This window comes from Lathyrus oleraceus, chromosome 7 (genome assembly GCF_024323335.1).
Source record: "Lathyrus oleraceus cultivar Zhongwan6 chromosome 7, CAAS_Psat_ZW6_1.0, whole genome shotgun sequence".
NCBI classification, from domain to species: domain Eukaryota; kingdom Viridiplantae; phylum Streptophyta; class Magnoliopsida; order Fabales; family Fabaceae; genus Lathyrus; species Lathyrus oleraceus.
In genome coordinates this window covers 186,792,876-186,815,625 of record NC_066585.1, presented here as the reverse complement: position 1 = coordinate 186,815,625, position 22,750 = coordinate 186,792,876, and the positions used below count along the sequence as shown (strand labels likewise).

The 22,750-nt window shown below is 38.9% G+C and overlaps 1 protein-coding gene across 1 annotated transcript; it reads left to right on the top strand.

Annotated features, from left to right (window-relative positions):
• The first annotated feature begins 18,273 nt into the window (after positions 1 to 18,273).
• On the top strand, positions 18,274 to 22,437 carry LOC127100936 (external alternative NAD(P)H-ubiquinone oxidoreductase B2, mitochondrial). Its single transcript, XM_051038246.1, has 10 exons — positions 18,274 to 18,638; positions 18,991 to 19,246; positions 19,519 to 19,725; positions 19,936 to 20,186; positions 20,375 to 20,594; positions 20,711 to 20,815; positions 21,159 to 21,431; positions 21,533 to 21,654; positions 21,766 to 21,885; positions 21,988 to 22,437. Exons 1-10 carry the CDS (start codon positions 18,547 to 18,549, stop codon positions 22,073 to 22,075), a joined length of 1,734 nt encoding a protein of 577 aa, XP_050894203.1. The 5' UTR covers positions 18,274 to 18,546; the 3' UTR covers positions 22,076 to 22,437.
• The last annotated feature ends 313 nt before the right edge of the window (positions 22,438 to 22,750 follow it).

The window sequence follows — 22,750 nt, the reverse complement described above, 5'->3', positions numbered from 1 at the left end:
CGCAATCGCACCAACCTCTATCTAGTTCCACTTTGTATTGTCTCATCGACATGCCTTCATTGTGATCCATGGACTCAACAACATTATACCAACCTTTAGTACGGTCAAACACTGTGACCACGTGTGTGTTAGCTTTGGCAGCTTCATGTCTAATAAATTTCATTGAAGCATCACTGAACAACTACCCAGATTGCAACACTGAACTCCATTTGGAACGTCTGGTCTCAAACATCGCCCCCTAGCCTGAAATATGTTGCCTGCACTAAAGCGGTTATATGTAGGTTTTTGATGCCTTTGAAGACCGAGTTCATTGATTCACAATATTTGTTGTCATGTGGCCCCAACATTGACCGATATCGTATGTCTTAGTCCACTTCTCTAATGGAATATTGTCGATCCACCGTACTGCATATGCGTTTGAAAATCTGATATCTTCACCGTAGTGTTTGAAAGAAGGTTCTGTTAATGCATAAACTGCATTGACAACCTTCTTCCACAATGTTTGATGCATGGTCGATACGCCCAGAAGAGACGGTGGAATATTCCATTTCCAATAGCATAAGTCTCGTCTGGGGTATACGCCAATAACGTTTCCAACTTGACAATAGTCCCTAGAGCATACTGTTTAAGAGCCACCAAGTGTTTTGGAAGTTGTTTGTAAGATTCCTCCCAATTTCCATACACTTTTTCAACCGCCTTTGTCCTAGCTATCCAAGCCATCCTGTATGATGGAGTATAGTTGTATTATGTTACAATATGCGAGATTATTGTACTCACCTTTAACGATGGATTGTCGCTAATGATAGACAAAATTCTATCGCATATTAACTGAGATCTAAGTTTCTGATGGTATTGCATTGGGTTCGTGAGCATGCATATGTGAGCTAGACCCATGGATCCAATCTCCCAAGAATCACTCATCCGATACGAAGCTGACGACCTAAAAAGGAAACGCTCATTTCAACAATAAATCTTGTACCTCATTGCATTAGTTCGATCAACTCTGTAATCAACTGATAGATCCATGTGATGCTTTTTAATAGCTTTTACACAATTTTCTTTTGTGTGAAATGTGTCTCTTTCTTTCAATGATCCTTAGCATTGAAGGAGAAGTGTGATCCAAAACACAGCGGAATTTAAAATTTCTCCTTTAGAGATCCTTACGAATGGTCATGATCAGTGATAGAATAGTTACCTCTTGTGACGATTGAAACCTTTATGCAAATCTACGGAGCGATCACGAATGTTGAACGATGATAACGCCTCTACTCAGTCCACACGAACGGGTTCCTTCAATCTCAGTGCTAGCTGCTATGAATGAAGGCTTTGAGTGAGAGAGAGAGAGAGAGAGAAAGAGAAAACGAAAATGCAACCGCAATTAATGCTTCTACACAAGGGTTCTATTTATAGAACCATTTGTGTGGGCTTCAAGCTAATAAACCCACTTAAGTGAATGTGGCCCATATCTTATAATATGCCCAAAATCACTTAAGCCCATGGTACCTTACCATATTTCATATTCTACTTAAGTACACCGTACCTTACGATGTTCTACAATTCACTTAAGTGCACCATACCTTACGGTGTTCCTTAGTTACTCTATCTCTCATCAATCCGTCCTTTGTGTGTGACCCTGTAGGTTTTCGCGGCATTGGCAATTATATTAAATCATGTATTTAACATAATAAACAGTGAGCGGTATCTAGCAACACATCACTGCTACCCAAGACACGAAAGTGTCATGTGATCTGACAATTCCTTCTGTGATAATACTTATGCGTATAATTACCCTTTTACCCTTATGTCTATATTGAACATAAGGTATAGACCGTGTCATCCCTGTCCAGTTCAATATTGGGCCCATATACATTTATCCTGTTATGCAGGATGGGCGAATTCCATCTAGGTCACTCATGTCCCTCAGCATGCTTCGTGGAGTACCCATCAACTGTCTTTATGGTTATCCAGTTACAGACAATGTTTGATCAGCAATAAAGCACTCGACTCTACATCTAGGGTCCATAGTGGTTTCAGGTCGAAAGGGTGGTATACACCATTATCACCATGAGAATAACTTATGACACTTTGCATAAATTTCTATATAGTATTCTCATAGCGGGTCAATCCAGTATAAATATTACTCTTAACATTCATACCTATGTTTAAGACTTGATAACTCCTTATCCATGATCCATGAGATGTGATCATCAGTCTATATACATAATAGTCTTAATGCTTTAATGTTATCCCACTTCACAATAAAGCTCAGCTACGAATACTTTAAGAATAGTGTCCTTATGTTTAATGTGATCTCATGGTCAAGTCACACTTGATACATTAAACGGACTAGCTATTCTAGGGACTTTATTAAACAAACATAATAAAGAAAAATCCTTTTTATCATTAATAAATAATTCGATACAAGTACCAAAAGTATTGGCCTCTAGGGCTTACAACAACAATCTCCCACTAGCACTAGAGCCAATCAGGCATACCCTTAATGCCCATTGATCTAGTATGGCCATCATGGTTCTACTGCGCAAGAGGCTTTGTCAGTGGGTCAACAATATTGCCAAGTGTAGGTACTCTGCATATTTTCACATCTCCTCTATCTATTATCTCTCGAATGAGGTGATAACGCCTAAGTATGTGTTTGGATCGTTGGTGAGATCTAAGCTCCTTAGCTTGTGCAATGGCACCATTGTTATCACAATAGACACCAATGGGATCCACAATGCTAGGAACTATGCCAAGTTCACTAATGAACTTTTTGATCCAAACAGCTTCCTTTGCTGCAGTTGAGGCAGCAATATACTCGGCCTCGGTTGTAGAATCAACAACTGTATCTTGCTTTGAACTTTTCCAGCTAACAGCATCACCGTTTAAGCAAAACACATAACCATTGGAATCATGCATATTAAAGCATCTCAGCACTTTGTCTATGTATGTATTCTGACTTAGGCCAAGCAGTTTTTGTGATCTATCTCTATAGATTTTGATTCCTAATATATAGGCTGATTCATCTAGGTCCTTCATAGAAAAGCATTTCCCCAACCAATACTTTACTTGTTGCAGGGTAGGGACATCGTTTCCAATAAGTAATATGTCATCTACATATAATACAGGAAAACGATCATGCTCCCCCTAACCTTCTTGTAGACACAAGGCTCATCTTCATTCTTGATGAATCCATATTGTTTTACTGTTTCATCAAAACGAAGATTCCAGCTTCTGGAAGCTTGCTTCAATCCATAGATTGATCTTTGTAACTTACATATCTTTTGGGCTTCTTCTGGTATGTCAAATCCTTCAGGTTGTGTCATGTACACATCCTCAAGAAGATTCCCATTAAGGAAATAAGTTTTGACATCCATCTGCCATATTTCACAATCATGATATGCAGCGATAGCAAGTAAAATCCGAACAAATTTAAGCATTGTAACTGGTGAAAAGGTTTCATCATAGTCAACCCCATGAATTTGTTTATATCCTTTTGCAACCAGTCTTGCCTTATAGGTATGTACCTTACCGTCCATGTCAGTCTTCTTTTGAAGACCCACTTGCATCCTATAGGGTTAACTCCTACAGGAGGCTCTACCAAGGTCCAAACATGGTTTGTGTACATGGAATCCATTTCAGATTTCATGGCTTCTATCCACTTCTCAAACTCGGGACCAGTCATGGCCTCTTGGTAGGTCACAGGATCATCTTGATCCATGAGTAATACATCACCTTGATCAGTTATGAGATATCCATATCTCTCAGGTAGGTGACGTATCCTGTCTGACCTACGTTGGTCTTGTTCTACTTGAGCAGGTTGCTCTTCCACAATTACTTGTGTTTCCTGCTCTAATCCCTTCATAGGTGTATCAATGCTTTGTGATTCTTTAATTTCTTCAAGCTCTACTTTCCCCCCACTGATTCCTTTGGAAATAAAATCCTTTTCTAGGAAAACTCCAGTTCGAGCGACAAACACTTTTCCCTCAGAAGGATTGTAGAAGTAGTACCCTCTTGTTTCTTTAGGATACCCCACAAATAAGCATTTGTCAGATTTGGGCTCAAGCTTAGTTGAAATTTATCGTTTCACATAAACTTCGCAACCCTAAATCTTCATGTAAGACATATGTGGTTTCTTACCACTCCATATCTCATATGGTGTCTTCTCAACCTTTTTGGATGAAACACGGTTAAGTGTGTAAGTTGCTGTCAATAGTGCATGTCCCCAAAAGGAGTTTGGAAGATCGGCGTGACTCATCATGGATCGGACCATGTCTAACAGAGTTCAATTTCTTCTCTCAGATACACCATTCCATTGGGGTGTTCCAGGAGGAGTAAGTTGGGATAAGATCCCACACTCTTTCAGATGGTCATCAAACTCTAGGCTTAAATACTCACCACCTCGATCTGATCGAAGAGTTTTAATATTCTTACCTAGTTGGTTTTGTACTTCATTCTTTTAGTATTAATGTTATAAATAGGCATTTCAAGATCAAGGACATATAGTCCATTGTTCATTTATGCAGTAGCATAGAATATATCATTCAAATAAATTGAGCAACAATTGTTCTTTATTATAAATGAAAAACCAAACTTGTCCAAAAGAGAAATGGAAATAATATTCCTGCTAATTGTAGGTACATAATAACAGTTCTCTAACTGAATTATTAAACCACTAGGTAAAGTCAATACATAAGTTCCTACGGATAAAGCAACAAACATTGCTCCATTGCCAACTCGTAGGTCAACTTCACCTTTTGCCAAATCTCTACTCCTTTTTAGCCCCTGCACATTTGTACAAATGTGAGAACTGCATCCAGTATCTAATACCCATGATGCAGAAGTAGATAAATTTATTTCAATAACAAAAATACCTGAAGTTGAAGTCTCTACTTCATTCTTCGTATCTTCCAGGTACTTTAGGCAGTTTCTCTTCCAGTGTCCGGTCTTACCGCAATGGAAGCAGGTGCCTGCCTTTGCTATGCCTCCACTAGGCTTCAAAGCAGCAACAGTGGGTCTGGGTTTGGCAACTTCCTTGCCTTTCCCTTTATCACCCTGCTTGATGGTGTAGCACCTCAAATTTGCACCTCCCATTTTGTACATTCATTTCATATTAGGTCATTAACATTAACATAGTCCATTGTATAACATTGCATTGTCCTTTGCCCAAGTGCAAGTCATCAGACAAGATTAGGTCAACTGGTTAGGAGAATCAGTCAATCAAGCAAGCAAGTGCATTTCTCAAGAAAGCAAAGCCTTATGATTGATTCTACAAGTTCATATGACCTAGGGATCATTTTTAAGTGGTTTGGCCAAAGATTGGATGCTCAGAAGTCATCAGTCAAGCTGAATTGCATCTGAAACCCTAGAAAGTCAATTGTGGTCAACTGTGGTCAACTGTGCCTGAAATCATGGATTTGAAGGTGGGAGATGGTTTGAAAGGCTTCATTCATGTCCATACAAGTCTCATTTGACATTTCAAAGATCAAGATTGAAGAATTTGAGGTCAGATGAAAAGTTTCCAAAAATAGTAAGTGACCTGTAATTTCAAACTGCCAAAAATGGAAAGGTCTTCTCCTCAAATTTACATCATCATACAAGCTTCAAATGGATTTTTGTCCAACATTAAAGTTGAAGATCTTGCTCTCACCTTTCCAAAAAGTCCAAGAACACTCATTTCTCATGTGTGGTTGGCAAGTTGTGATCAAATCATTTTCAAGAAAAGTTGAACTTCAAGGAGGCATAACTCTTGAACCATTTGGCCAATTTGAGTGATTCTTTTTTGAGAAAACTCCATTTGATATGCACTATCATAATCCATCATCACATTTCATCAAAAATCATCACACAGAAAGTCCATTTTTCAAGTGACTTGAATTTAAAAAAGGAAGAGTTAAAAAAGTGACTTTCAAAATATGCATTTGCCACACTTTCAAGCTTCACATTTGGTCTTAAATCAACATTTGGAGTGTGTTTGGCAAGGTTTTCATGCACTGTAGCAATCATTCATGCATATGAGGGTGGCTTGGCTAATTTGTACATAAACATGCATTTCACTAATTCACTTCCATTTCAGCTAATTGGGATTAACAAAAATGATTAACGGCTCATATAAATAACTAATCCTAACTGAATTCATCATTAGCACTTCATTCATATAGATCTAGATCCAAAATAGCAAAATTCTCTCAATTTTTCATCTTCATTTTTCTGCAAATTCTTCAAGAACACAACATTGATTCTTCATTACACCATCATACACAAGCTTTTCTGAAGAAGATTGGAGTAAGGAATCGTCACATTCGAGCCGAATCAAGAACTGTTACATAGAGCTTCATCAATGGCAGCTGGTGATTTGAGCATGATCAAGCAAGGTTGAGCCGCGATCCAACATTCATTCACCTATTGGAGCTTGAAGGAACTTCTGTTTCGTGCTTACAAGTGCTGAAAACATCAATTCCAAACCTGCACTTCAAACAAGGTTGGAATTCGATCTTTACAATTGTTGTAATTATGTTAGGCATTGGATAGATCTTGGATTGTAGAGTAGCATGCACTTTGTGGATTTGAATTTCATCAAGAAACCAGGAAGTTAGGGCGATTTGAAGTTTGATTGTTAAATCTTATTCTGTTCGATCTGTTCACATGAGTAAGAATTAGGATGAATTGTTGTTAGATTGTTGTTGAGCATTGAAAGACGAACACAACGGTATATCATTTGTCCATTTCTGTGAAACATTGTTCATGTGCTGGAAAAATATTGAAGAACATGATGAACACGTTCAAAAACCCTAGCCAAACCGTGTTTGATCTTCTGGAATCAGTTTGCATGGGTTTTTCTTGTTTTTGCCCCATGCGTCCAATCACGCCATGCCACACACTTAAGTGAAACGCAGCGTTTCACTTAAGTGGCGCCTGAATTACCAAATTGCCATTGTCTCCATTTAAATCCATTATTTCATTTTTGTTTTCAATTTTTATTTCATTTTGTATGCTGATCTTAGAAAAATCATAAGTCATTCAATACTTGTCCAAATAATGTGGGATTTTTTGTGAAATGTTCCTCATGATCTCTAGTTTTTTATGGTGATTTTTCCAGAATTTATGCACGTGTGGATTTCTGTTTTGCCTAGGATTTGTTCATGTGTATCCAATTTGTACCTTCCATGCCATTTTGCTTGTGAAATAATGATGCTTAATTGGATGAGGCTGAAACTTTTTGTGCTTATTCTAGACACCTTTAGGAGAATTTTGATATGTGGTTTGTGATTTTTGAGTTTCTGGATTGTGAGATATGATTTTTTGAATAGAGGTGTGACAATTTGTGTCACGCCATTCTTGTCCAATTTGATGATTTTTGTTACCATGCCATATGAACTCAAAATAATCTGGATTTTTGCATGTTGATACTTATGAATTTGCCTGGAATTTTTGAATGCATTTCCTATTTGTTTGATAATTTCTCCCCTGTTTGACCAAATGTGGACTTCTTGTGAGACATGATTTTATTTGATTTGTGAAATCCTTGTGGTTAATTGGATGGACTTGAAATTTGGCATGTGTATTATAGACATCTTGAAGTTTGCCATGGCTTTGATTTCATTCATTTATCATGCTTGGTCTCTGTTTTATGATTGCTTGAAGTGGATGCATGTTTTGATGCCTTGTATGAGTCTGTTTGAACTTGGCTTGACTTTATGAATTTAATTGACTTGCTTCCCTTGGTCTAAATAACTTGAAATTTGGTATGATTGTCATGTTATGAATTCTGTTTGATCATGAATTTTTTGGGGATTTATTGAAATGTTTGTGAGTTGATTTGAGTTGAATCTTTCTGTTTGGTTCTATGAGCTTCAAATTACATGTTTTGTACTCTTTGCTTCATGAAATGATAATGGTTGATGATATGAATGTGAAACCACTTGGATTTGTTTCTTATTTGATTGATCTTGATTTTTGATAAGTTTCATGTTCTGTTTTGACTTTTTGCTCTCATTTTGACCCTAGTCTTGTACTAGTGGTTTGTGCTCTCACATTTGAGCTTTGTTTCAGGTTAAGAGCACAATTGCTTATGCTTGATGATGTGCACTAAATTGGAGTTGGCTTATTGATTGTTTATGACTAACTTTGAGTTTGTTTTGTAGGCATTGAGACTTGTGCTTGTGCCTTGTGGCTTGCACCTTTGTGCATTGATGCTTGTTATCTGTTTGTGCTGTGGACTTGTAATTTTCTGTTTGACTTGTGTTTGTCTGGTATATTGATTATGTTGGATTGATTTCAGGTACCTTAGTTGCTATAGTTCCCTTGTGAACTTGTGTTTGCTTTGCTTGCTAGCTTGAGCACTGAGGTATAATGATCTCTTCTCCATGTAGTCTGGAAGACCTGGCCTGTTACTTGGCCAGGCACCTGTCTGAAGTCCTCCTTAAGAGGCAATGTTTGTGCTTGTTTATTTTTTGTCCCCAAGCAGGAAAAGACCTTTGTTAAGGCAATTGGCAGACACAAGAGATGTGCAATCCATCTCCTGCTATTCTGTTGAGTCGTCCCTTGGCTCACATCAAATGTTGATGCCTTGTGGACATTAACCCAAGATCAGTTGAGTCAGTGTCATAAGTGTAGAAGGGTTCCCACTTTCTGATCCCACACTTCATTGTCTAAAGCTCTCCCAGGCCAGGGATAAGAGCTGTGAAGTCTAATCTTCACTCACCTTTCATCAGCTTCACCTTGACTCTCAATGTCAAGGTTAAGAGCTAACCTCACCCTGATACAGTCGGCTTGCTCTTGCAGCCTAACCTTTGTTTGAACCCTACTTGGTGTGTATATAGTGTGTGCTATCTGTAATTGTTTGCTTTGCTTTTGCCTGTGCTTTAGGTTTAGCTTGCTTCCTGTGCAAGTTAGATAGCAACCTTGACTTAGGGATGATTATGCATGATAACATCTAGGCTCGAGTTAGTCTCCCTAGTTGTGTCTCCCTCTGTTATCTGGTTAGGCTAATCCTTTGTCCCTGCGTAGGGGAACTACGTCGCCCTGATCCTCATACCAGATGAGGTACGTAGGCAGGAGATGAGCTGATCTCTCCGGGCGCCCGTTTTGTTTTGTCTTTGTGTGTGTCAGGAGATGGATGTAAGACCAGCGATTGGCATTCTGTATCCTCTTGTTGTGTGCTTGGAGTCCGGTATAAGTCCATCAAGTGGCATCTGGTTTCCAGTGTGCGTGTGTTTGGTTCGGAGTCTGATGTAAGTCCAGCGATTGGCATTCGGATTCCACGTTTGCCTGTGGTTTTGTTTGCGTGCGTGAGCCGAGCTACGAATGCTCTGATTCCTCTTCGTCCGAGAAGATACGTATGCATAAGATGCGACATCCTAGCGAGCATGTTTTCCCCTAGTCCGAACTACGTCAACTCTGATGTCTATGCCTGATAGACTACGTAGGCCCAGGATGCGATATCCTGCCGAGTCAGTCTTGTTTGTTTCTTGTGTCACTTTCAGCCAGTGTTTGTTTGTTTATGAGCAGTGTTTTAGCAACCATTTTCCTTCCTTTTGTGCGTGGATCCCGTCGAGTATGACGGATGCGTAGGGGTGCTAATACCTTCCCTTCGCATAACCGACTCCCGATCCCATTCTCTTTGGTCGCGAGACCATGTCTTTTCCAGGTTTACTCTGAGCGTTTCCTTTCCTTCTTCTGGGATAAATAACGCACGGTGGCGGCTCTGTTGTTCTTGTTTCCCGCCGGTTTTTTCGCATAATGCGACAGCTGGGGATGCTAGAAGTTGACCTCTTGCTGGTCCATCTTCCCTAAGCGAGTCTCTCCTAGCGCTCTCTAGGACAGTGTTTTGGTTGCTTTGTGCTGTTTTATTTATTGCATTCATTTGTATATATGTGCATTTATTATTTGCATTTATTGTGTGCATTAATGTTTGCATTCATTCATATTCATCTGTTGGCTGTGTTGTGTTTCTCTGTTTGGGGTGGGAGTTACTCGAGGTAAAAGGCCCAATACCCAGGCTATGAGTGAAATCTAGGAAACCTAGGAATAGAGTGATTCATGGGAAGCGGGTGGTATGCGCCACTTAGCGGAACATTGATATCACGAGCAGTTCAGACCCTGGTGGGATATTATCGGTGCATACATCGGGTGTGCACAGGATGATATTCTGCGAAAGGTTATTTATGCTGCGTTTCTCTCGACCTTACCCCTGGCCTAGATGACACCCGTGAGTGGGGAGGGATGATCATTATTACAGGTACAGTTGGTGACTCTCGGTACTGATGGTGACTATGAATTATGGACATTTATTTCTGGACGCCGGAGGTTTGACCCTGGTATTGATCAGAGGGTTCCGTTTATTTCGGATCCCTGGGCTGAATTTGAGGGTACTCGTTCTGATGATGATTTGGTTCCTAAGAATGGGTTCAGATGACAGTTCCTCAGATGACTTTGGGTTTCAGATGAATTATGATACCAGAGTTCAAGCCGAAGCTTTGACCCTGTGCCTTGAGACGCATGGCCTGACCAGTCATGTTCGCATCATTTGCATCATAGCATGTTTATTTTATCAAAAAAAAATAATAATGCATGAAAAAACTGAAAAAAGTTAACTCGCATGTGCATATCCTTTATCAGGATCATTCATGATAAAATAGCATCCGCATCCGCATCATGCATATCATGCACATATCATTCTTGCATTACAGACATGTTTGGAGGGACTTCTCACTTTGGTTCCTGACTGAGACAGGATTGCTGACCGTCGACCGCATCGTTATTCAACCAGACTCAATCAACAGCGAAGTATGGATCAGGTTCAGAATGAGTTGGCTGAGATGAGGGCGAACATGGCCCAGTTTATGACGATGATGCAAGGGGTTGCGCAAGGTCAGGAAGAGCTACGAGCCCTAGTTCGGAGACAAGAGACTGTGATTCAGACGTCCAACCGTGCTTCGCCTGCTGTTGCACCGGTTCATGAGAATGTCAACGTTGCTGCTCCCGCTAACGACTATGCCGTCGGGGATGAACTCAGAGGAATAAGGATCAATGGACAGCCTCTTGCTGCAGAGACTGTCAATGCCAGAGCTACCCATGCTCCGACTCGCCATCCTGCTCCTTTGGTTGACCGACAAGAGGACATGTTCACTCTGCTCAATGAAGATGATGAAGTTGTGAGAACTGAAGAGAGGGATAGAAAAGTGGATGCCCTTGCTGAGAAAATCCGTGCCATGGAGTGTCAGAACTCTGTGGGGTTCGATGTAACCGATATGGGTCGGGTGGATGGGCTGAGAATCCCTTACAAATTCAAGGCGCCGTCCTTCGACAAATACAATGGCACTTCCTGTCCTCGCACTCATGTGCAGGCGTATTACAGAAAGATCTCTGCTTACACTGATGATGAGAGGATGTGGATGTACTTTTTCCAAGACAGTTTGTCTGGAGCGTCTTTGGACTGGTACATGGATCTGAAGAAAGAATCAGTCAGAAGCTGGAAAGATCTGGGTGAAGCCTTTCTGAGGCAGTACAAGCACAACATGGACATGGCTCCGAGCCGAACCCAACTGCAGAGTCTGTGCCAGAAGACTGGTGAGAAGTTCAAAGAGTACGCCCAGAGGTGGCGTGAGCTAGCCGCAAGAGTGCAACCTCCGATGTTGGAGAGAGAGTTGACTGACATGTTCATTGGAACCCTGCAGGGTGTGTTCATGGACCGGATGGGAAGCTGCCCGTTTAGTAGCTTTTCAGATGTTGTTATCTGTGGAGAAAGGACTGAGAGTCTTATCAAAGCGGGAAAGATACAAGATCCTGGCTCTTCAAGTTCTTCGAGTTCTAAAAAGCCATCCTCTGGGGCACCCAGAAGGGGAGAAGGTGAAACAAACGTTGTGCACCGTCGGAGGAATGCAAACAGAGGACAGTATCGGCAAGTGGCTGCTGTGACTATTCCAGCCACTCAACCTCAACAACAGCAGAGAAGGCCAAATCAGCAATATCAGCATCAACAACATCGTCCTCAGCAGCAGGCTTACCAGCCTCACAATGGTAATCAAGCTAGTACAAGTAATGAGAGGAAGAAGATCATTTTTGATCCGATCCCTATGTCGTACACAGAGTTGTATCCCTCTTTGATAGAGCGGAACTTGATTACTCCCAGAGACCCGCCGGCTATACCCGTCAACCCTCGGTGGTGGTATATGCCCGATCAACATTGTGTGTATCATTCGGGTGCTCCTGGTCATGATGTGGAAAGCTGCTTTCAGTTTAAGAATAAGGTGCAGGACCTTGTGAGATCGGGTATTCTGAGCTTCGAGGACTTAAGTCCCAGGGTTAATCAAGCTTGAAGATAACAAGCCCCAGGCTGGCGTTGACTTGTCTTCTGAGATCTTCAACAAAGAGGGTTGTTCAAAAACAGAAGTTGCTGGTGCAAAGGATTCTGACATTTGTCATCCCTGGTGGGATCTATCGCAATTGGGTCACTGTGGGCGTTCCTACAGTTGTTCATAAGTCAGAGTAATAGTCACTTTGTTTAAAAACCCTTCTCCCATGCCAAAAGGAGAAGTGATGACATTGTTGGCAACATTTTGTGCAATGATATTTTCAGTCAAATAAAAGCATGTTAAAACATTTGTGCTTTGAAAAAGGGCTTTTGAAACTTCAAACCTCTCATGCCTTGCTTGCTCTTGATATAGAATCTTCAGGTGTTCGATCATATCGAACGTTTCCATGTTCTCATGTTGCTTTTGCAATTCTGAGTTCATGGTAGCTAGCATGAGACAAGCAGTTTCATTGGCATCATCAACATGCTTCTTATAAGCATCTCTTTCTGCCTTAGGTGCAGAACTAGGAGGTTCCTCTTCAGGAACAGGTTTCTCCAAGACATACAACTTTCTATCATGTTTGAGGATAATCCTCAGGTTTCGGTGCCAATCCAGAAAATTTGTCCCAGACAATTTTTCCTTGTCAAGGATTGATCGTAAAATGTTGTTAGAGGTGTTGGTTGTCATGGTAATTTACATGAAATTAATGAAAATATAAGTATCATTAACATATTTAATTAGGCCTTTAATTAAATATGATCCCACTATTTTACTCAAAACAGATGACCCTCATCATTTGATTCGGAAAATCCCGTTGGAAGATTTTCTAGTGGGTCGAGATCCATATTTCACTTTGTTCTAAGTACGCGTAGGCGGATTACACAAAACTAGGTTATTTAGGTAGGAACTCCTTCCAGTTGTATCTAATACAACTCTCAAAAATTTCAGTTGGGTGAATAACTCCTTATACCAATCCATCATATGGATCATTTCCAACTCTTGCTTCTAAACATATATAATCTTATTATAATTTGTTTAGTTAAGTTTGACCCATTGTTTTAGCAGTTGGATATTACAATTATCCCATCGCACCTTACTAATATAGAACATGCACCTCGCGTAGGCGAACCCTACATTATCCGATACTAGTCTTGATGAGTGCTAAAATTTGGAAAGCTTAAACTTAATATTTAATTTGAGGGAATTGTAATTGTTCTGATCTCACCGACTTATTTATCATATAAATCGTCTCTCACATGCATCAACATATATTCACATGCATCAACATACATACACATGCATCAACATACATAATGAAACAGTTATGGCCCCTAGCGCAATTGTTCTCCCAAGCCAATGAGAGAACCTAAGTTAACCTAATAACGATCTAAGCTTCTCCAAGCAAGATCTTCAAGGTTGTCCTCCTTTGATCTTCAAAGTTGTCCTCCTTTGATATTGAATTCTTCTCTTTCTTCATAACATTACATTACATAAAAGAAACTCGTTTTACATACGAGGGATTGAGATGAGAAAAGAAGTTACATTAAGAAATTAAAAGGAGAGGCACGACACGCAGGTCGTATTTTAACATCCAAAACAAAATAAAGGAAAACTAAGGCCATAACTGATCACCACAAGGCAATAATAATAAACACATTATTATTATTATTAATTTTAATTCTTTTAATTAATTAAAACCAAATTAAATTTCGGCGACCGATCACACTACGTAGAGTTAGCCGGGGGTTCCGCTGCCCGGTCAACGTTATTTTGCATCAACACAACTCTTGCGCAGTCACAAAACAGAAAACCCCGAGAATTCTGATTCTGTGAATGTGACGACTGTCACAAGCTTGTTACGACCGTCACGTCCAACTTGTTACGACCGTCACATGCCCATGACGAACGTCACGCATCCAAAACAACAGAAACGCCTAGAATTCTAGATCTGTGAATGTGACGACCGTCACAAAGCATGTTACGACCTTCACGTCCAGCTTGTTACGATCGTCACAGGTCCATGACGATCATCACGCGGCCAAAAAACCAGCGCTTTAAAACAGTCAACAGACGTGTTCCAACAAGCCCTCAATTCACAACTCCTTGACGGCACAACCCTTATGCCGTCACTAACCCTAATGCACCAATTTCAGACCGTCAAACACACCTCGATTGTTGATTCAGTATGATTGATCAATAGGTCATTGCTTCGCCATACTAATGTCGGATTCCGAAGCAAATGACCATTGATCGCTCAAAGGAAAACAACCATTTAGTGTTTGAATGAACGAAACAGAAACAGTATATCATATATACCGTACTTTGCATTAGGATTACTTATATCATATATAAGTTGATCGGTCTCAATTGTGTAACCTATGGACGATTGATGTATCGCTGCTTCACCATACTAATGTCGGTTCCGAAGCATAGTCAACATCAATCATCCAAATCGTACACACATGATGCCAAATTTAATTACTCGTTTATTCTTTGATTCATTCTGTCTTTTAATCATATTAATACAGAAAATAAACAGCTATCTGATGCATGGTTTCGTAAGTGGCTCTGATACCACTGAAGGAGAAGTGTGATCCAAAACGCAACGGAATTTAAAATTTCTCCTTTAGAGATCCTTACGAATGGTCATGATCAGTGATAAAATAGTTACCTCTTGTGACGATTGAAACCTTTGATGCAGATCTACGGAGCGATCACGAACGTTGAACGATGACAACGCCTCTACTCAGTCCACACGAACGAATTCCTTCAATCTCAGTGCTAGATGCTATGAATGAAGGCTTTGAGTGTGAGAGAGAGAGAGAAAGAGAAAACGAAAATGCAACCGCAATTAATGCTTATGCACAAGGGTTCTATATATAGAACCACTTGTGTGGGCTTCAAGCTAAAAAGCCCACTTAAGTGTATGTGGCCTATATCTTATAATATGTCCAAAATCACTTAAGCCCATGGTACCTTACCATATTTCGTATTCTACTTAAGTACACCGTACCTTACGATATTCTACATTTCACTTAAGTGCATCGTACCTTACGGTGTTCCTTAGTTACTCTATATCTCATCAATCCGTCCTTTGTGTGTGACCCTGTAGGTTTTCGTGGCATTGGCAATTATATAAAATCACGTATTTAACATAATAAATAGTGAGCGGTATCTAGCAACACATCACTGCTACCCAAGACACGAAAATGTCATGTGATCTGACAATTCCTTCTGCGATAATACTTATGCGTATAATTACCCCTTTTCCCTTATGTCTATATTAAACATAAGGTATAGACCGTGTCATCCTTGTCCAGTTCAATATTGGGCCCATAGACATTTATCATGTTATGCAGGATGGGCAAATTCCATCTAGGTCACTCATGTCCCTCAGCATGCTTCGTGGAGTACCCATCAACTGTCTTTATGGTTATCCAATTACGGACAATGTTTGATCAACAATAAAGCACTCGACTCTACATCTAGGGTCCATAGTGGTTTCAGGTCGAAGGGTGGTATACACCATTATCACCATGAGAATAACTTATGACACTTTGCATAACTTTCTATATAGTATTCTCATAGCGGGTCAATCCAGTATAAATATTACTCTTAACATTCATACCTATGTTTAAGACTTGATAGCTCCTTATCCATGATCCATGAGATGTGATCATCAGTCTATATACATAATAGTCTTAATGCTTTAATGTTATCCCACTTCACAATAAAGCTCGACTATAGATACTTTAAGAATAATGTCCTTATGTTTAATGTGATCTCATGATCAAGTCACACTTGATACATTAAACGGACTAGCTATTCTAGGGACTTTATTAAACAAACATAATAAAGAAAAACCCTTTTTATTATTAATAAATAATTCGATACAAGTACCAAAAGTATTGGCCTCTAGGGCTTACACCAACAGGATTTGCACATAAGGATTGTAAAATATATCTGATGAAGGTTCATTGGCACCTAAATTCAAGCTTGTCATGTGTTGAGGTGGACAATATATATGACTAACTGGTAATGATTCATCTTCTTCTTCATCGTTCACCATTGAATCAACCAATAACTCAGTTTCTTCTTCTTCCTCATCTACAACATTGACCTCAACTTGTTCGTCGTCATCAGTTTCACAAAACACTTGTGACTGATCAATGAACTGAGACACTTATTTTTGTTGTGGTAATATATATATAACTCTATATCGTTGTACCCAGATTGTTCATGACTGACAAACATATGATGAACATCGTCATCATCTCGAATCTTCAACTGATAAAACTTTACCTGGTTGTCTGCAAACCACACCAGATTTTTATAGATAATTTGGCCCATAGGACTACACTGCAATTTTTTTCTATTCTTTGTTTCAGATGTGAAAAATTTAATCGTCAATTTGTTATAAACCGAGTTACTTCAGTGTTGCATAAACAAAAGCCGAATAATTGATGCTCAAATATTTCACCTTCGGTATGGGCACTGATCATGTAATATGGTGAGGAAGACATTTTTTTAAATATAGCTTTAGTGTTTCTACTGATTTGTATGGGTACTGATAGTGAATGCATTGATCTGTTATTCACATTCAGCTAAATCAGGGAGACGATGTATGTACTGATCACGCAATTAATCTGCAAAGATAAGACAATGTAAAGAATCCATGTAGAAACAAGGCAATGAAAAACATGCGCTTGCAAAGAATCTCTGCCCTAAGAGATGTGTCGTCATTGGAGGAATCGATGACAACACATCTTAAACGAACCAGTCATACAAGATGCTAGACCAACTCAACAGTATATGGCATGGTTTAGGTCGGTTAAAACGCCACAATTTGTGTCTGAGCCAAGGTATTTGATTGATCCACGCCAACTAACTTCGTCATCATACGTCCAACAACAAGTCCCCGTCAAAGAATAATGTCAAACCACCCAAACCCAACGACCAACCTCACACCATCACCCTACCACATACACCCAACAACCAAACACCCAACCTCGGAACCCATTCATGCCACACATCCAACCTCAAAACCAAGAATCAAACCCTACCCACCAATAATCATACGCATCCACCACAATAATCTATAGCCCAAATGATTCATAAAATTCATACCATCGTAGCCCCCCACCAATGACCACCCAAACATCCCATCGCCATAACATCCAACCATTGTTTGACTATAGTACACCTCAGGAACCATTGATTCATTTCCAAATCGATTAAATGTCTCAACTCGGGCAACCATACTGTCCGCAATTCACCCAACTACAACGACCCAACTACGACAACATGTGCACCGAACTCAATTACGGAAGCGCCGTTGACGACAATCCCCCCAGCTATTGGGGAGAAATGATGACATATCTACCAAATACCGCTGAACCTTCCACCAGACCTTCACACCATCCACCATTGGATCATGTCAGCACTCAAAGATCTCAAACACCTCAGAAAAATCGTGGGAGACCTCGAAGACAGACTAACACACCTGGATGTGGAACATGGGGCGTTTCAATCGGGCGGGTCATTGAATTTCTTGTTAATTCCGTGTAATTTTTTATTATAATATAAATATAATTTTTATTTTCAATATTATTTTTTGTATTTTTTTATAAAATTAACATTTAATTTTTTTTTAAAAAAATATTAAAGATGCATGTCTCATATGCATTGACGCATACATGACGCCTACATGCATTTGTTTTGCATGTATGTGTCAAGGTTAATAATGAGACATTCTCTCTAGATTAATTAGATGCGTCAGTTCAACTTACGTATCAATTAAAAATAGTGATTATTTTGGTATTATTTTCTTATTTTAGAAATTAAAGTTGAAAATAATGATTATTTTAATTTTTTTTTCCAAATAAACACTTAATTTGAGACGACGGGTGTACTTTCTTTAATGACACGCGGTACTTGAAGTTGAACTACTCTGTATTATATTCTCATTATGTCTACATTCGCCGGCGGCTATTCATTCATTAAATTTTTTTATCACTAAGAAATTAAAAAGAAATTTTTTGTTAAAAAAAGAAAAAAAACAGACTGGAATGTGACTCGTGTCATGGAGGTCAAGCCTCCGCCTAGAAGACACGCAACGAATTCTCATTTTCCACTCTCTCTTACAGCATTCTTTTTTGACCCATCATCCTCTTTTTCATCGCCGTTTCTCTTACTATCACCAACTCTCTCTCTCTCTCCCTGAATTTTGGACACAGATCTTCATCTCCACAAAATGCGCAATTTCAATTTCTTCCACCGTTTCTCCAAAACCTTCCGTGACTACGATTCTCAGTTCAAGCTTGTCCTCCTCTGCACCACCGTAAGGTAACAACATCAACTTCAATTTACTATCACTTCTCTTCTCTGTTTCTACTTTTCAATTTTCATTGAGCTTTCATGATGATATGCTTAATAGTTATTCATAAATCATTCATTGATTCTATTTGTATCTCTTATCTTCTGATTCCTGTAATTTAGGTGTAACGCTGATTAAATTCTGTTTGTAATTTGAGTTAAGAGATCTACGATTTTTCGGAAACTGTGATTTGTGAAGTGTTCTAGATTTGATTCACATAATAATATTATATTATTATTGTTAAGTATTTATTTATTTATTTATTTATTTATTTATTTATTGTGAATTGATTTTGTGAACGGTTTGGTTTGGTTGATGCAGTGGCGGTGGCCTTTTGGCATACGGTGAGGCTGTTGCTACATCTGAAGCGGCGGTACCTGAGAAGAAAAAGGTGTTGGTGCTGGGAACTGGTTGGGCAGGAACGAGTTTCTTGAGGAATCTTAATGATCCTCGATATGAGGTTCACGTTGTCTCTCCTCGGAATTATTTTGCATTCACTCCTTTGCTGCCCAGTGTTACCTGTGGCACCATCGAGGCTCGCAGCATTGTTGAACCCGTCCGCAATATCTTCAGGAAGGTCCGGATCGAAACTACTGTTGTATTATTATTTATGAATTTGTATGTTTTGTTTCATTAGCAAGTGACATAATTGGATATATTCAATATCAATTTCAAACTATGAAGCACGGACACCAGAAACATGAAACCGACACTGATACATTGACACCAGTAATAATTGGATATATTTATTTTCTGGTGATTAGATTGCCCCCTATAAAATTCTGTTTAATGCCTTAGTTCATTACTAGTGGATATAACTGGACCTTTTACTTGTTTCCCTTCGTGCAGAAACATGTGGACTCTCGATTCAGTGAAGCAGAATGTATCAAGATTGATGCAGTAAACAGAAAAGTTTACTGTCGAGCTAATATTAACAATAATTCGAATGAAAAAGATGAATTCGTTGTGGACTATGACTACTTAATCATAGCTGTGGGGGCTAATGTCAACACATTTAATACTCCTGGAGTCACGGAGAATTGTCATTTCTTGAAGGTAACTTATTTTATCACTTAGTGTTTCAAACCGATTTTTGTTGACAATAAAAAGCTTTGCGCTGTTAAGAAATAGTAAGTGGAGTGTAGCCGTAATATGGAGGAGCTGATTCAGTCAAAACTCAATGATGACTAAAGTGTGATTGCATTTTGTTTATCCATAATTTTTTGGGCTTTAGTTATCTCATGGACATGTGTGTGCACTGTTCAGGAAGTTGAAGATGCGCAGAGGATTAGAAGAACTGTAATTGACTGCTTTGAGAGAGCAAGTTTGCCTAGTGTAAGTGATGAAGAAAAAAAGAGAATTCTTCATTTTGCTATTGTTGGAGGTGGTCCAACTGGAGTGGAGTTTGCAGCCGCACTTCATGATTTTGTCAGTGAGGATTTGGTCAAATTATATCCCGGGGTAAAAGATTTATTTAAAATTACCCTTCTGGAGGCTGGAGGTCATATCTTGAGCATGTAAGCATGAAACTCTACTTTTAAAATTATTAGCAGCCATGCTTTGGAAGTTATTATTTGAATCTGTGAGCAAGCATTTGAAAGTATTTGATTCAATCATGGATTCTACCATGTGTGAGGTGGGTGCTTTTATCGTTTAGAATGTAATTATGAACTCATACATTTTTATTCTCATGCTCATTTTTTAGGTTTGACAAAAGAATAACAGCTTTTGCTGAAGATAAGTTCCGCAGAGATGGTATTGATGTGAAAACAGGATCCATGGTTGTGAAGGTATCTGACAGAGAAATTTCCACTAAAGAAATGAAAAGTGGAGAAATGACTTCAATTCCATATGGAATGGCTGTCTGGTCAACTGGTATTGGCACTCGTCCATTCATAAAAGATTTTATGACACAAATTGGTCAGGTGTGTTTTCAAGAAAATGTGACTTTAATATTTGTTCTGATTTATAATTCCATATTATTCTCTCTTGTGCTCTATACGTCATTTATGATTTACTTGACATTGATTATTCTTAACAGATTAACAGACGTGCCGTAGCTACTGATGAATGGTTGAGAGTTGAGGGAACCAATAATGTGTATGCGCTTGGTGATTGTGCTACAATAAACCAGCGAAAAGTCATGGTACCTATTGGCCAATGCTATTTCTCCATCATTTATTTAATTAACACGGACATTCTTACAGCCTTACACCCTTGCTATATTCCATTATTTTGGATGGATTCAGTAATACCAATAAAATTGAGTTTCTTTTTTGTAGTTTGATGTTAAAAACTATACACAGCGGCGCGCATATCTTGCCATTGCAACTTTGTGCGCACCTGTGTTTATGCCTGCATTTTTAAGCTAGCTGAATGTATTAAATATATGTCTATTTACTATCTGGGAAACTGTATCAAGTTTGACCTTTTTAAAATAATGCTACCTTTCTTCCTGACTATTGTTAAATTGAACTTCGGAATTTTAGGAAGATATTGTGGCAATATTTAAGAAGACTGATGCAGACAACTCAGGAACAATTACGCTCAAAGAATTTCAGGCGGTAATGGATGACATCTTTGAAAGATACCCTCAAGTGGAGCTATTCCTAAAGAATAAACAGATGCATGGCATTGCTGATCTTTTGGAAGAATCCAAAGGAGATGTTGAAAAAGAATCTATTGAAATTAATATCGAAGAACTCAAAACTGCACTTTTCAATGTGGACTCGCAGATGAAATTTCTTCCTGCTACAGCTCAGGTGCGTGTCATACTATTTTCCTCTAGTATTCTCTTTAATGCTACCTTCCTACTTTTGTTTGCTAAGTGACATGACTTTGGGTTTCTGAAACTACATATCAGGTTGCATCTCAGCAAGGAGCCTACCTGGCCAAGTGTTTTAACCGGATGGAAGAGTGTGAAAAAAACCCAGAGGGTCCTATTAGGTTCAGGGAAGAAGGTCGTCATCGGTTCAAACCCTTCAGGTAACTTGATTATACTAACTACACTAGATTTACTTTTATCATTCTCTTTACAGTGACACGGTGATGAATGATTCAATGTTTCCTCATTAATACACTTGATTGTTCCCCAAGGTACAAGCATTTAGGTCAATTTGCTCCTCTGGGAGGAGAACAGACAGCTGCACAGCTACCTGGAGATTGGGTTTCAATTGGACACAGCAGTCAATGGCTGTGGTATTCTGTCTATGCAAGGTATATAATTTGTTTTCGCTTAACTACTGTATTTTAAAATTGTCGGACTCATAAGGCATTCTGATTACTAAGTTATTAAAGTTTCTTTAATGCAATGAACAGCAAGCAAGTCAGCTGGCGCACAAGGGCATTAGTGGTGTCAGACTGGATGAGACGCTTTATTTTTGGGAGGGACTCGAGTCAAATCTGATGGATGTTGAAGTGCTCTTCGATCTTGAATTTATTTCGATATAGGAAATTTTCTGTTTCAATTCCTGATTCTTTGAATAACGCAAGCAGACTCTCAGCTGGAAAGTCAGTGCTGGGATTTATTATCACGCCTTGAGAATTTTTACTTCATGTACGAATTTCTTACATGCCCCTTTCCTTTTTGTTTTGTACTTTCGGTATTGGAATTGTGGCATTAGTGGATCTCCGAGTTTTGCAGATCTATTTCGGAGATGCCGGATGTTAACATGTCAAATTATTACCGTTATACTTCTGCTCAAGCTTTAGTGGAATGAACTTGTAGAGTCAATAATCACTTTAATACATTATTACATTTCTTGTCTACTGTCAATTGCAACTGGTTGATACATGTTCAAACTGAAGTGAATCTATTTTCCAAACTGATATGAACAAGTTTGAATCTATTAGTTTCGATGTGCTCATGTTGCCTTTGAATAGTAATTCATAATTTCATATATATTCTCTATGAATTGAGTTTTCATGGATGTTTTCAACAAGTTTCTGTCACATTAATATCAAAAAAGCTCATTTTAAAGAGGTTAGTTTGAAGTTTATTGGAAATAAACTCAAAAATAATTTATTGGTCATCATTATAGCTTTCCTGCAAAACAATTTTTTTTATTTGATTAAATTTTAT